General features: G+C 45.1%; 1 protein-coding gene across 2 annotated transcripts; it reads left to right on the top strand.

Annotated features, from left to right (window-relative positions):
- The first annotated feature begins 627 nt into the window (after window positions 1-627).
- EMC10 (ER membrane protein complex subunit 10) lies at window positions 628-11,983 on the top strand. Of its 2 annotated transcripts, XM_033959921.1 has the most exons (8): window positions 628-773; window positions 889-955; window positions 2,049-2,161; window positions 8,540-8,638; window positions 8,718-8,899; window positions 8,984-9,077; window positions 10,373-10,451; window positions 11,344-11,983. In XM_033959921.1, exons 1-7 carry the CDS (start codon window positions 687-689, stop codon window positions 10,439-10,441), a joined length of 711 nt encoding a protein of 236 aa, XP_033815812.1. In that variant the 5' UTR covers window positions 628-686; the 3' UTR covers window positions 10,442-10,451; window positions 11,344-11,983. The 2 variants fall into 2 exon arrangements, with proteins under 2 accessions (XP_033815812.1, XP_033815811.1); XM_033959920.1 differs by lacking the exon at window positions 10,373-10,451.
- Window positions 11,984-15,957: the final 3,974 nt, after the last annotated feature.

Genomic DNA, 15,957 nt, shown 5'->3' with positions numbered 1-15,957 from the left:
GGTTGGGGAGAAGGGGATAGAAAACGAAGCAATTAAATAGATAATTGTAACGAACAAGGCGCTATCAATAAAGTTATCTGTCTTGCGAAAGGCAATCAATAAAGCTCTGCGTCTGGGGGCGTGGCTCAGACGCTCTCCCGCGTGCTGTGCGTCTGGGGGCGGGGGCTCAGACGCTCTCCCGCATGCTGTGCGTCTGGGGGCGGGACTCAGACGCTCTCCCGCGTGCTGTGCGTCTGGGGGCGGGGGCTCAGACGCTCTCCCGCGTGCTGTGCGTCTGGGGGCGGGGCTCAGACGCTCTCCCGCGTGCTGTACGTCTGGGGGCGGGGGCTCAGATTCTCTCCCTCGTGCTGTGCGTCTGGGGGCGGGGGCTCAGACGCTCTCCCGTGTGCTGTGCGTCTGGGGGCGGGGGCTCAGACGCTCTCCCGCATGCTGTGCGTCTGGGGGCGGGGCTCGGACGCTCTTCCGCGTGCTGTGCGTCTGGGGGCGGGGCTCAGACGCTGTTCCGCGTGCTGTGCGTCTGGGGGCGGGGCTCGGACGCTCTTCCGCGTGCTGTGCGTCTGGGGGCGGGGCTCAGACGCTCTCCCGCGTGCTGTGCGTCTGGGGGCGGGGACTGAGACGCTCTCCCTCGTGCTGTGCGTCTGGGGGCGGGACGCCGTCTCTTCCCGGCTTGCTGTGCGGTGGCGAAGATGTCGTCGGCGTCGGTGCTGGGCGTCCTCTGCTTCCTGCTCTCTCCGCCCCCGGGAGCGTTGGGCAGCAGCAGCTGCAGGGTGCGGGTAAGCGAGGGGGATCAGTGCGGCCCACAATGCCCCACTCAGAAGGGGGCGGAGCGGGGCTCGTGCGCTCCACCTCCCTCGTCCTCATGGCCTCCCTTTTGCTCTTTCCCCGCAGGCCGTGGACGGGCGAGAGGCTGAGCTGTGCGCGCTGGAAGTGCAGCTGGAGCACTCGTTTGAGCTCGGTGAGTTGCCGTAGACAATAGATGGGGGCGCTGCTTCCTCTCCCGCCTTCTCTTCACATCCTCAAAGCTCCTTGGACTCTCCCGGGCTTTGCTGGATGTCCCTCCTGGTACTTTACTCTCTTAGTGCCCTTAGCTTGCAAAACACCCCCTCCTCCCTCTCTCTCCCCCTCCCCCTCCTTCACTCTTTCTCCCTTCCCCTTCCTTCCCCTCTCTCCCCACCTCCTCCTCTCCTTCCCCTCTCTCCCTACCTCCCCCTCTCCTTCCTCTCTCCCCCTCCCCCCTCTTTCCCCTTCCACCCCTCCCTCTCTCTCCCCCTCCAAGTTTATCAAGTTTCAAGTTTATTATAACATTTGATTAATCGCTTATTCCAAATTCTAAGCGATGTACAAAGTAATAAAATTACAAAAGTGCAAAATAAGGGGAGACAAACTTAAAAGAAATGTATTATAGCCACTGATACATAATAATGATTAAAATTACAAATATAAACAACAAGTTTCATAGCTACTAATACATAATAAATTAAGATAGACATACATTGATAAAAAAAGAAACAAGAGGAAAACTCGGGATGAAATACAATTTAAATATAAAAGTAGAACAATTAAGGTAAAAACAATAGGATGGGAAATAAAAGATGATAGAAGTAGTAAAAAAATAAATAAATTTCAGAGCCAAAAGCAGTTCAATTAAACATTGAATGCATCTTGAAAAAGAAGACTCTTTAATTTACTCTTAAATATTCCAAGATTCTTTTCATCTCCCCCTCCCCTGGCCTTTTGACCAAGCCCTGGGTTTCATGGATCTAATGTAGATATCTTCCCCTCCCTCTGGGGTCACCAGCTGATCTCATTATAGATAGAGGTTTAGTCAGTGTGTAGGGGCTGTCTCAGGGTTAGTGTAGGGGTGTAGCATGACGACTGTACCTCTCACCTCATTGCCATATGGATTGTGCTGCTGAGGTGTGATCCTTTCTAAAACTTGAGAGGCTTCAGGCAGAAATAATTCTAGACTTAAATCAATTAAAATACAGTACAAGTTCTGAGTGAAGGTGACTTGTGTTAGTAATTTGAGATTTCCTTTGACACTACAGACAGCAGTATCCGTTTTACAAAGAGAGGATCTCTGCTTTGGAATCCTGCATCAGAAGGCAGTGTCACCATCTCGCAGAAGCAGCTGACGGAAGAGGAGCGGATCAAACTGCGTGTGAGTACCACTTAATGTTACTGCTGCAGAACCCAGAGAAACGTCTCCATACATAGCTATGTTTGCACTGTGTGTCCCCTCACACGACCTTACTTATAATTCACCTTTTGCCCTGGGCATCTAGAGGGCCACCACGTGGACATGGATGTGATGACATGCTCATGCGCATCATGTCAACATCCGCACATGCGCAGACATGACACCAAGCTTCCAAAACTTAGACAAACCTTTTTGCCTTTGGCAGACTCTTTGTAATCTAAAACAATAATGAATATTAATACTATTACAAAGACAAGGGAACACTTGAAGTTACAGGGAAATATTTTAAAAACCAATAGGATAAAATATTTTTTCACTTGGAGAATAGCTAAGCTCTGGAACATGTTGCCAGAGGTTGTGGAAGAGAAGTTAACATAGCTGGTTTAAAAAATGGGTTTGGATAAGTTCCTGGAAGAAAAATCCAGTCTGCTATTGAGACGGACTTGAGGGAACATAAGAATTGCCGCTGCTGGGTCAGACCAGTGGTCCATCGTGCCCAGCAGTCCGCTCCCGTGGCAGCCCCTAGGTCAAAGACCAGCGCCCTAACCGAGACCAGCCCTACCTGCGTACGTTCCAGTTCCGCAGGAACTTGTCTAACTTTGTCTTGAATCCCTGGAGGGGGTTTTCCCCTACGACAGCCTCCGGAAGTGCGTTCCACTTTTCCACCACTCTGGGTGAAAAAGAACTTCCCTATGTTTGTACGAAATCTATCCCTTTTTAACTTAAGAGAGTGCCCTCTTGTTCTCCCTATCTTGGAGAGGGTGAACAACTTGTCTTTATGTACGAAGTCTATTCACTTCATTATCTTGAAGGTTTCAATCATGTCCCCTCTCAGTCTCCTGGATTGGTAGCATGGAATGTTGCTTCTATTTGGGTTTTTGGCAGGTACTTTTAAACTGGATTGGCCACTGTGGAGACAGAATACTGGGCTAGTTGGACCTCTGGTCTGACCCAGTGTGGCTGTTTTTATGATAGATTTATCACAGGTAGAGAAATGTTTGAGGTAAAAAATAGCTTTTAAGGAAGGTATCTTTTTAAAAAATTCTCACCCGAGGGTACGGTACAGTTTAGGGGGTGTAAAACTTATGTGCACGATGGAAGAGCGGGACTTGGATGTGATTGTATGTGATGATCTAAAGGTGGCCAAACAGGCTGAAATGGCTATGGCAAAAGCTAGAAGGATCTAGGGTGCATAGGGAAAGGTATGGCCACTAGGAAAAAGGAGGTATTGATGCCCCTGTATAAGACTTTGGTGAGACCTCATTTAGAATATTGTATACAATTCTGGAGGCCGCACCTTCAAAAAGATTTAAAAAGGATGGAGTCGGTCCAGAGGACGGCTACAAAAATGGTGTGTGCTCTTCGTGATAAGGCTTATGGGGACAGTCTTAAAGATCTCAATCTTTGGAGGAAAGACAAGAGAGGTGAGATATGATTAGAAACATAGAAAATGACAGCAGAAAAGGGCCACAGCCCATCTAGTCTGCCCACACTAATGACCAACCCCCTAACTTCCTCAATGAAGAGATCCCACATGCCAATCCCATCTTTTCTTAAAATCTGGCACGCTGCTGGCCTCAATTACCTGTAGTGGAAGATTATTCCAGCGATCAACCACCCTTTCGGTGAAGAAATATTTGTATTTAGTTCAATAAGTTTTTTATTATATTAGAATAATACATTATCCATTAATAACAGGAAACAAAGAGAAATCTACAATCAAAGTACATAATTTCATCATACATAAATCATTTTTGAGCCCACAAAACGGGGGTGGGTGGGGGGGGGTACTAATACAACAAGTAAAAGAAAAGATAAAGGAAAGATTTTCAGCTCGCCTTCGCGAACCTTGTATCAATCCTTACTATTATAGGGATTCATTCCTCCTCAAAATCTTAGGAATGAAACGGTACAAAAAGAATAATACTATTTCTGCTCACACACAACTAGAAATTGTTGCAGTTGAATGGGATCCCAAAAAAACATATTCAACATCATGTAACTTAACTAAGCATTTACAAGGAAATTTTAAATAAAAAGATGCCTCTAGGGCCAGAACTCTAAGCTTTAAAACTCTTTCCTTCTAAATTGAGTAGCTCTAGAAACATTGGGAAAAATCCTAACTAAGTCACCACAAAATTTAGTTAACCTATTTTTAAAGTAAAGCTTCATGATTAACATTTTATCTATCTCACTCATGCATGTTATCACCAGGGTAGACAGACTCTGAATCACATCTTGAGTGTCTTCCAAAAATTCAGTTAAATTAATATCTGTAGCGACCAGACGGTCCACCTCTTGTGCAGATTCTTTTTTTTGGAGATACATAATAATAATTATTTATTGGAAAATTCTCCGCATTGGGCAACCCCAGTATTCTTTAAAAAAATTTTTTAACAAAATTTCAGGTGATAATAGATGAGTTACGGGGAAATTGACCAGGCGGAGATTTCGCACTCTATTCATGTTTTCCATAGATTCTATTTTAGCATGTATCGCAGTTGAATCTTTAACAGCAAAGACTGAGACAGCTTGTAATGTATTACATTGAGTTCCCATAGCATTTAAACGTTTGTCCAAACAACTTAAATTGGAATCCACATTTTCTATTTTACAAGATACAGATTGTGAAAAATCCCCCATTTGTTTCATCGTTGACCTAAGAAACCCTTCAACTCTAGTGATACCTAACCACAAATCTTTAAGTGTAATATCTTGTGCTTCCGCTGTAGGCGATTGTTCCTCCACTAGACGAGAAAAATCCAAAACTTTAGGTATTTCAGAGTAAACCAATTTGTTAGTCTGAGTGGGGGTTATCACCTGTTCGGAGGATATAGCAGGAAATATATTCCTGCTATCACCAGATTCTGGATGAAGAGGAGGAGATCGTTCAAGAGGACTCATAGAAGCACCAGACATAGAAGAGTTCATGTTAATAGGTACTACAGCAGAATTTCCAGTCGCTAATGTTAAATGCCTATCCATGGGGCCAGAAATAGCTGGATTTGAACTCTTTGGTTTAATTTTCCTTTTCCCCATGTTGACCCAACATTAACCTATAAAAAGATTACTGTGAACGTTCCGATCCAGCTCCCCGGCTCCTAGTGGCTCCAAGGGGCTTGGCATGCCCCTTCGGCCATGCCCTATGGCTGCAACCGCAGTGGCAGCACAATTTAAATCCAATTCGAGACGGACCCGGTGATGTCAAGGGTCCGTCTCGGTCGATGCCTGCAACTCACCACCAACAAAGGAATCGCCGCTGCTGCGGGAGGCACGGGGGTAGCCACAACAACACGCCCTCCTTTCCCTCAGGTAAAGTTCTCCTGCTCCCGGTCTGTCCGCGGCAGCAGCTCAGTTTAAATCCAATTCGAGATGGACCCGGTGACGTCAAGGGTCTGTCTCGGTCGATGCCTGCAGCTCACCACCAACAAAGGAATCGCCGCTGCTGCGGGAGGCACGGGGGTAGCCACAACAACACGCCTCCCCCCGGTGGTTTGGGATCTTCATGTGGTGCTGGCTCAATTGATGAAACCTCCGTTTGAACCCATTGATAAGGCTCATATGAAGTACCTCACTTGGGAAGTGGTGTTCCTGGTTACTCTCACATCTGCTCACAGAGTCAGTGATCTGCAAGCTCTGGTTGCGGACCTGCCTTTTACTGTATTTCATCATGACAAGGTGCTCCTACGTATTCATCCTAAGTTCTTGCCTAAGGTGGTTTCGGATTTCCACCTCAACTAGTCCATTGTTCTTCTGGTGTTTTTTCCGAAGCCCCACTCTCATCCTGGGGAGGTGGCGCTTCACACTATTGATTGTGAAAGGGCGTTGGCCTTTTACCTACGATGCACCGAGTCTCATCGGACAGCTCCTTAACTCTTCCTATCTTTTGATTCTAATCAGTTGGGCCGTCCTGTTTCCAAGCGCACCTTATCCAACTGGTTTGCTGCTTGTATTTCCTTTTGCTACGCTCAGGCTGGTCTCTCGCTGCAAGGTCGAGTCACGGGGCATAGAGTCCGAGCGATGGCGGCGTCTGTCGCTTTCCTGAGATCCACGCCTATTGAGGAGATCTGCAAGGCTGCCACTTGGTCTTCGGTTCATACCTTCACCTCTCACTACTGTCTGGCTGCCTTTTCCAGGCGCGACGGCCAGTTTGGCCAGTTGGTTTTGCATACTTTGTTTTCATAAATTGCCAACTTTCCCTCCGTCCCTTTTTGGTTAGCTTGGAGGTCACCCACATGTTGAGAATATGCTGCCTGCTTGTCCTGGGATAAAGCACAGTTACTTACGTAACAGGTGTTATCCAGGGACAGCAGGCAGATATTCTCGCAACCCACCCACCTCCCCGAGGTTGGCTTCTTTGCTAGCTATCTGAACTGAAGACCACGAGGAGGGGATGCGCCCTCTAGTGGAGCAGGAAGGCACACGCATACGTGGGCAGCACTAGCAAACTTTGAGATCTTCAATCAAGTTTGCTTGAAAAGCTGTCCGCGACGGGGCTCTGTGGATGACGTCACCCACATGTCGAGAATAATAATAATAACAGCTTATATACCGCAATACCGTGAAGTTCTATGCGGTTTACAAAAGATTAAGCAAAGGTACAAATTGACTGACTTCAAGAGGGGAAGAAGAAAGAGAAGTAATTAGACAGGAAATTCATTGTTGAGGAGAAAAGTGATCAAAAGGACAGTAGGTCACTATTGAGAGGAAAGAGATAAGTGGATCAGTTGTCAAGATGTTTTAGGAACAGGTGTGATTTTAGACGTTTCCTAAATTCTGCCTGCTGTCCCTGGATAACACCTGTTACAGTAAGTAACTGTGCTTTCTGGTGTCGCCATGAAATTTCCCTCCCCTGATTTTCAACGGATGCCCTCTTGTTGCCGTGAGTCCTTTAAGAAAAAAGAGATCTTCTTCCACCTTGATACGGCCCGTGACATATTTGAACGTGTTATCATGTCTCCCCTCTCTCTGCGTTCCTCGAGTGAGTATAGCTGCAACTTACCCAGCCGTTCCTCATACGGGAGATCCTTGAGTCCTGAGACCATCCTGATGGCCATTCGCTGAACCGACTCAACTCTCAGCACGTCTTTTTGATAATGGGGCCTCCAGAATTGTACACAATATTCCAGATGGGGTCTCACTATGGATCTGTACAACGGCATTATGACCTCGGGCTTACAGCTGACGAAGCTTGAGGCGTTTAAATACCTATGTAATATAAATTTTCATGAGTCGAGTCTCTTTCATTTGAAAGGAAACTGAAATGAGAGGGCATAGGATGAAGTTAAGAGGAGATAGGCTCAGGAGTAATCTGAGGAAATACTTTTTTACGGAAAGGGTGGTAGATGCGTGGAACAGTCTCCCAAAAGAGATGTTGGAAACAGACTGTGTCTGAATTCAAGAGGGCCTGGGATAGGCACGTGGGATCTCTCAGAGAGAGAAAGAGAGAATGGTTACTGCGGATGGGCAGACTGGATGGGTCATTTGGACTTTATCTGCCCTCATGTTCTAACATAAAATTATAAAAAAAATTATCACCATAAAGTGACTTCTAAGTAGCAGAATATTATCTGAGAAAAGGAGCAGGAAGTCTGGATAGTGAATTGAGGCTATGCTGGTGAGGGCCAGTTCCTGCTGAACAAGAACGTTTGCTGGTAGGGCTAGTCTCAGTTAGGGCACTGGTCTTTGACCAGAGGGCCGCCATGTGAGCGGCCTGCTGGGCATGATGGACCACTGGTCTGACCCAGCAGCGGCAATTCTTATGTTCTTATGTGATGGCCGTAGATTTGCATTCTTTCCCTCATTCTCTGTATTGCTGGTGATTGTGACGGCCTGAATATCCAGGCAGGTACCTCATTCATAACATGAAATACGTGGGTTGGTAATTTACCTTCCATTTCTTCCCCAAAATTGTCCTAGCTACCGCATTCTCTTCGGGAGCCTTTCTGTAGATTGTGGGTTTTCTTCAACCAGAAGTGGCTTTACCTGCTCCTGTCAATCATGGGCTGATTTTGGCAGTTTCCCCAAATTAAAAAGCTACCTATACAGGGACGCCTTTAATTAGTCAAAATTTGGAGTCCATTTGACATCTCCTCTCGAAGCAGGCAAGCATTGATCAAACAAATGCCCTTCTGATTTTTCCCTTCTTTGTTCTCTTTCTTATACTAAGTTGTAGTTCCTCACTCCATTTTCCTCTTTGTTGAATGTACGTCTGTGATTCCCCCAAAATTGTTTCCCCCATTTTTTTTTTTTAATTGTTCATCATATTGTAATCTATGAAAAAAAGCAATGAAACCTGAAACTACGAATGTGGAAATCTTGTCTTGGCTTTCTCTACAGGATATCGCCAGTCTGAATGGTGTTTATCGAATCCGCATACCGAGGAAACCTGGGCTTGATGAGGGATCTGTTCAGCACGTGACTTCCTTTGTTCCTGCAGTAAGTGTGTCTGTGTTTCGAGTGGACTCCTGTCTGGTGAAGGCCAGATTGTGATATCTGCTCTCCTCTTCTTCTGCAGTGCTCTATGGTAGAGTCTCACCTTTCGGACCAGATTACCATTCACACGGACCTTGCTGGTAATATCATTGGGGTTTCCATAGTTACTGTGCCAGGGTCGTGCACTGGTGCCGAAGTGGAGGATGTGGATCTGGAGCTGTTTAATACCACGGTGCAGGTGCAGCAGCCAGTCGCAGCTGCAGTGTGAGTACTGAATATGAGAGACTTTACAGCTCCTGGGCACAGGACATTAACGCCTGTTCTCTCATTCTTCTCATATTCCTACAGGCCTGAAACTGCAGCATTCATCGAGCGGCTGGAAATGGAACAGGCCCAGAAAGCCAAAAATCCCCAGGAACAAAAGTCCTTCTTTGCAAAATATGTGAGTACTGATCTTAGGAGATATCAACTGGATTGGGGAGGGGGAGGAGCTGGATGATGCTCTGTGCCTTAAGATAGACCTCAACTATATCTCTCAAAGTCGCTCTCTCTTCTTAATAAATTGCTTTAGTCAAACTATCAGGGCTTCAGACATGCCATTTGGTCACCACACAATTTTTGTGTTTGCTTGGTTGCCAAAATTCTTCTCACTGGCTATGGCTTCTTCACTAGCCCCTACTCAATATGTTTCACAATTTTTGGGTTTTTTTGAGTGCTTCATTATATCTCAAACTTATTAAAGTGCTTAAGGTGCTTAATATCAATAACTTAACCGTTATAAAAAACTGGTTAAAACTTATCTTATATTCTTTTTCTTGATGATCTTATCTCATCGGGAAAGGGACCTGTCATATCCGACATGTTTTGGGATGGTGCAGAATAAGTTGTGAAGGGGGGACCTTTTCTTGAAGCAGCCTGTCGGCGAAATATGTTGGATATGACAGGTCCCTTTCCCGATGAGATAAGATCATCAAGAAAAAGAATATAATAAGATAAGTTTTAACCAGTTTTTTATAACAGTTAAGCTATTGATATTAAGTACTTTAATAAGTTTGAGATATAATGAAGCACTCAAAAAACCCCCAAAATTGTGAAACATATTGAGTAGGGGCTAGTGAAGAAGCCATAGCCAGTGAGAAGAATTTTGGCAACCAAGCAAACACAAAAATTGTGTGGTGACCAAATGGCATGTCTGAAGCCCTGATAGTTTGACTAAAGCAATTTATTAAGAAGAGAGAGCGGCATTGAGAGATATAGTTGTGGTATTATGAATGGTTTACCAATGCCAGAGTATTGACTGAGATTATAACGTGTGGAGTTAAGATAGACCTCAGCATGAGATAGTTGGGAGCAAGGGGAGTGGGGTGGCAGTAGAGATAAGTCGCACTCAGCAGGACTGGGGCTGTGTTTTGGGAGCAGGTAATGGTGGGTGGGAGGGTCACATAGTGCTCTCTGGGCTCAGGCCTGCCTGTGGGAGTGAAAGTTTACTTACTAGGACCAGGGATGGGACTGTATGGAGGGGGAGCAGGACCTGTAGGGTTAGTAGAAGGGGGAGAGTGGTGCTTGCAAGGGAAGGGGGCAGATGTTCCAGGGCACCATCAGAGGACGGAGCAAGTAGAGAGCATCAGGTTCCAGTTAGCTGTGGTTAGTGTCTGGCTTGGCAGTGGGAGAAGAGGAGGGAAGGAGGCAGACTGTCCGTTTCGATTCTCATGGCTGATTTTGTTTCCCTCCCTGCAGTGGTATATAATTTTGGGAGGGGCTGTATTTCTAATGCTAACCAATTCGGCGCCAGGACAGCAGGCCTGAGGATGTTGAAGTAATGCTACCCTTCTGGCATTTTCTCACTGCTCTGTCTCTCTCTGAGCTTGGACACAGCCACGGTTGCTGCTTTGGTTTAGTGTGGGGGACTTTAGGAGGTTATGGGACCCTTCTCAATGTTGAGGTGTGTGTTTGCTAATGCAAGGTTAAAATAATTTCTGCGCCCAAATCTGTAAAGAGAGCTCTTGAAATCATGAGAGAATGCATTTTATATTCTCTGCCTCTTGTAGAGATGTGTCCTAGCACCCTTGCTGTGCTCCCTGGAAGTGCCTGCTATCTTTGCTATGTGTACAAATGACCCGAAGCCTGCTCTGGCAGAGCACCACTGCAGCTGATGCCCGCTTTCTCCATGGGTTTGGTGAAGGGTTTCTGTGCACAATTTCTCTGACCTCACCGGGGAGCTTGTAGTTCATTGCTAGCAATGTGGACAGTGGTGGGGGTCTTTCTGTGTTCCTTGGCCTCTTCCATCTTTCCCTTTAAATTATACTCCTGTGTTTTGGCTATAAAATCTCATATATATTATTGAGACCAGACACAAACCTCTTATTTTGCTCTTGTGCTACCTTTTTGCTGTCACTTACAAATGTGTATGTCTTTTAGAGGAAGGGGATCAGGGAGGTTGGTTGGTTGGTGCACTGTCCATATGTGTTTCTCATCATAACGATGGCTAGTAATCCTTGCAGGGAGCCAGATGGTGCTTGACACACTGGGATGGCTCATGCAAAGCGTGGGGACAAGGTTTGGGTGATTCTCTACAGACAAGAAGGGGTAATCAGGTACACTAGAGTGGCTGCATTCCCCTCCTTACTATGGAGAATACACAATACAGGCAAGCAGTTTTGCTTTCTCTGATATTTACTTACGCTCTTGCTCCTTTTTTTTTTTGACAGTGGATGTACATTATCCCCATTGTTCTTTTTCTAATGATGTCGGGAGCTCCGGACACTGGGAATCAGGGTGGGAACAATGGTGGAGGAGGCGGCGGTGGTGGAAGGTAACCAACAGCATCTGGATTCCATGGCATGTGAAAACTGATGGTATCTGGTGGATGTACACCAGACTGGCTCCTTGTCTTTCCTTCTAGGGGTCCTGCCTCAGCCCTTTCGCCTTCCAAGTGGACTGTCCTTGGCAAGACTTCCCTGCACAGCTGTTTTGAAATTCCTTGTCCGTTTGCTAAACCTCTCTTGTACCAGTGGAACTGATGTCTTGTTCTTTCAGGTTGTCCACGTCGAATCAAGTCTTTAGATCACAGCATCGGTGCTGAGAGTGGGGTAAATTGTTGATAGGCTTCTGCCGCTCTTATGAGGAGGGAGGGAGGGAGGGAGCGGCTTAGCAGTTATTGATGGAGGTCCTTTTGCCTCCTGTTAAGCTACTGAGCCTCTGCTGTCAGTCGTAATCACAGAGTATCTGTAAATCTTGTCTCAAGATATTTATTTATATTGTTTGGATTGTGTGAGGAAGTTTGTGCTCCTAAATCACAAATTGTAGGGTTTTTTTGGCTTGAATAAAAAAGCTTTTTTAATTTATCAATCTTTGGCGTGTTGGGTGCTTGTATATGGGGGTGTGAGGGATGTCGGGCGAGGGTGGCTGCAGCTTTATGGTGCACTCGGTACCTCATCCACCTTCCCTTTGAAGCAAGAAAGCCAATCACTCCCATGAGAGAAAATACAATTTAATTAAAAAGGGGGATGAATTGGGTGCTGTAGAACTGAGAATTGGACTCCTTGGACTGTTACTCTTTCTTTGCATGTGATTATTACCAGTACTTGAGTCAAAGTAGTGAGTGAGTTCTTACGTGAACATAGTAAAAGACAGCATCCAGCTGCCTAATAGCTACACAAATTGTAAATTCATGCTTGTCCCTCAAGCTGAGGAGATTAAATGCAGATATTAGATGAGGTCAAGATCTGAGGCTGAACTCAAGGCAAGTTGTTTATACAGTTAAACGAGGTTTAAGGAACCGATTTAGATACAGTGCGTGTAGGATGCTAGTCCTGGTGTAGAATGAATGGATAGTCAAGAACTGTATGTATTAAGGGCTCGGGTAAAGAGCCAGGCTTTCCCCTGTTTCCTCAAGTAAAGGTAGTTTGGAGTTAGGGGAGTAGATTCCAGAGCGGGGGGGGGGGGGGGGGGGGGGGGGGGCGGTGCTACTGAGAAGGCTTGCCAATGGGTATCACATTGTATCATTTCTTTTGATGGGGGTACAGATAGTGATGCTCCTGGAGAGGACCTCTGAGGTTGCAATGGTGTGTAAAGGTCTAGCTTGTTCCTGAACTATTTTGACATCTGTGTGATCTAGACCAGTGTTTCTCGGTCCTGGAGGACCCCCTTGCCTGTAAGGCTTTCAGGATATCCACAATGAATATGCATAAACTTGATTTGCGTACACTGCCTCCATTATATGCAAATTTCTTTCATACATATTCATTGTGGATATCCTGAAAACTTGACTGGCAAAGGGGTACTCCAGGACCGAGTTGAGAAACACAAATCTAGGCTGACCACCCCATAAGTGACTGCCTGCTGGCTTTGATACACCATTGCTCTAGGTACTTGTGACCTGGATTGGCCAGGGCTATATGGGTCTTTGGTCTGACCCAATATGGTGGCTCTTATGACCTTGGTATCAGTGGCATACTTAGGGGGGTTTCCTTGGAAGCCTCTCTACTCCTCGTGTACCTCTTTAAATGTTTGCTGGCACGAACAGCATCATCCTCTTGCTGCTTGCACTGGCCTCTGCTCCCTTCTGATGTCACATCCTGTGACATCTGTGAGTAGCAGGTTGAAGATGCTGCTCATGCTGCCGAATGTTTGAAGAGGTAGACAGGGTGTGGGGCACACAACGTGGCGAGGCTGGACCCCAACCTCACTCATTATGCTACTGCTTGCTCTGACAGCTTAGCTCCTAAGTTTGTAGCTGAGGGTAATGGAGGGCTGTGCAGCTTCCTCAGTGCCAGGAGGGTTGAGACCAGTCCTGGCCTTAACATTGCATGCCAATGACTGTGCCAGTTCCAGTTCCCTCATTCCACCCATTGAACTTGGTGCTTGGCAGAAATCTAGGACTAGCTTGTCCCTTGGGGTGAGCTATTCAACAGGCAGAGGAGATACAGGGTATTCCTTATGCAGGTCGACAATATAAGGTCTCTGCTTATGCAGATGATATTTTGCTTCATTTGAGGAATTGTGAATCTAACATTCTGCATTTACTAGATTTAATTTACAGATTTGGGAAATTTTCTGGATATAAAATCAATTGGAGTAAATTGGAGGTTCTTCCTTTAAATGTACATTGTGCAAAAGGGCTTTTTGATCCATTCTCTTTTCTTTGGAAAGAAGAGGGTATAAAATATTTAGGTATTTGGATTCATAGAACACAGGAAGACACAATGAAAGTAAATGACAAATCTTTATTGCAAAAGGTCTCAGAAATGTGTGAGCAATGGAACCCCCTACATCTTTCTTGGTGGAGGAGAGTTCAGTCGTTTAAGATGATAATTTTGCCTGTGGTTTGCTACCAAATGGGTATGTTGCCAGTTTATTTTCAGGCTTCCTTTTATAAGAATGGCAATGCGATTGTGTCATGTTTTAAGTATCAAGTTACCCAGATATGCTAAGGACAATAGTATTTTATTTGACACCTGGAAAACCTTGAAATTCATTAACAACTTAACAGATATTCCAGTAGAGAAATCCACATGTCAATCCTTATGGCTAAACTCCAAGATTCAAATTGGCGAGTCTAAGATCTTCTGGAGGCATTGGATGCAGGCAGTTATACTTCCACAGATGATGTTTTATCAAATGGGAAAATGCTTGATTTTTCACGACTGCAACAATCATTTGGCATAGCAAAGTCTCAAGTTTATAAATGGTTGCAGTTGAAGCAAGCCATTCAGAAGGGGTTCCCTGATTGGCGAAATTTAAAAACTCAGTATATAGCTATATAGCTTACCAGTCCTATGCTTCCAGACAAATTTCCTAGGGCATCAGGCCGCCCAGTGGTATAAATTAATATCTGGCTATATGAGTAAGAGACCAAAAACAAGTTTGAGAGATATTTGGAGCATTGAGATTAAGCAACAGATTTCTGCTACTCAATGGCCACAAATTTGGTCCTGGAGGTTGAGATGTACAGCGTCGGCATCTATGAGACAAATTTGGTTTTTCTTGTTGCATAGAAGTTTTTGGACCCCTGTTCGGTTACAGAAATTGGACAGTTCTAAGTCAAATAGATGTGGCACTGTCATTTGGGCATAGGGACACTGAATCACTTATTATTCTATTGTCCCTTGATACTTACCTTCTGGAGATCAATTTGGGGACATATTAATTTGATTTTGGAGACTGTGATTCCGTTATCCAAATGGTCACAAGAAATTGGAGAAACTTTGATCGCTTGAATTTTAGTTTCTGGTGTCTGTTATAGGATGGAAAAAAATGATCAATAGGGTAATACTAAGGTATTTAAACTAATATGGGGGGTCTGTTGACTAATTTTATTAATAATAATTGAATGAATTATTAATATATTTCTGGTTATAACCTACACATCCAAGGGGTGGGGTAGGTTGGGGTTATCTAAGATTTTTACGGAAGTTAGATTGGGAAAGGTTAATGAAAGAAAATATATATAATATACAGTAGTATTTAAGCCCTACATTAACGGGTGCTAGAATAGATGTGTCTTTCTGTCTCTCTCCTTGGCCACTATCTGTCTGTCTTTATTTCTGTCTCTCTCCTTGGCCACTATCTGTCTGTTTCTTGTGCCCCTTCTCCCACCTATCTATCTTTCTGTCTGTCTATGGCCGTGCCCCCTGCCTGTCTTTTTATCGTGGCCTTTCTTCCATGTACCTTTTTTTTTAGAGTGCAAAGGGCAACTGGCGCACAGAAACTGCCGCTGGCTCCAGTTGTAGGAAATGTAGGAAAGCACTGAAAACTGCCGCATGCACAACTACTACCATGTCTCTGCCACGGATCAAGGAGGCAGGGATAACAGAGGTAGGCGTGCACATGCGCGCTTAGGGTTTTGTTATTGATTTTCCTGTTTAGTCAGTAGAGGGGGAGGGGACAAAAAGTGATCATGTTTTTCTGAAAGATGAATGTGCTTTTTCTTGTTTCACTGTATGTACCTCCATCTTAAGTCTACTCGACTACTGCAACATCATCTACCTGGGATCTTTCAAAAAAAAACCACTCAAAGATTGCGAATCATCCAAAACACGGCAATCTGACTGATCTTCAGACTAAAAAAATGAGAACACCTAACTCCCTACTACCACAAACTTCACTGGCTACCCCTGGAAGCAAGAGTGCAATTCAAGTTCGCCTGTTTCTGTTTCAAATCCATCCTTGGCTCGGTCCCCCTTTACTTGGTATCCCATTTCATCCTAGACCGCCCATCCAAACTCACACATAGAACCCACCTGTTTAGCTATCGTACCCTAAAGGCTTGCCACTACAAAAGATATCTAAACAGAACTCTTGCCTTCCAAGCAGGTCAGCTC

Source organism: Geotrypetes seraphini, chromosome 10 (genome assembly GCF_902459505.1).
Source record: "Geotrypetes seraphini chromosome 10, aGeoSer1.1, whole genome shotgun sequence".
Lineage (NCBI taxonomy): Eukaryota > Metazoa > Chordata > Amphibia > Gymnophiona > Dermophiidae > Geotrypetes > Geotrypetes seraphini.
Note: the sequence above shows the minus strand (reverse complement) of the source record. Positions and strands in the feature narration are given on the sequence as shown.

Coding starts and splice junctions, on each gene's coding strand:
- EMC10 (XM_033959920.1), top strand. CDS start 687: ATGTCGTCGGCGTCGGTGCTGGGCGTCCTCTGCTTCCTGCTCTCTCCG. Junction 774..888: donor GCAGCAGCTGCAGGGTGCGG/GTAAGCGAGGGG, acceptor CTTTCCCCGCAG/GCCGTGGACGGGCGAGAGGC. Junction 8,900..8,983: donor CAGCCAGTCGCAGCTGCAGT/GTGAGTACTGAA, acceptor ATATTCCTACAG/GCCTGAAACTGCAGCATTCA.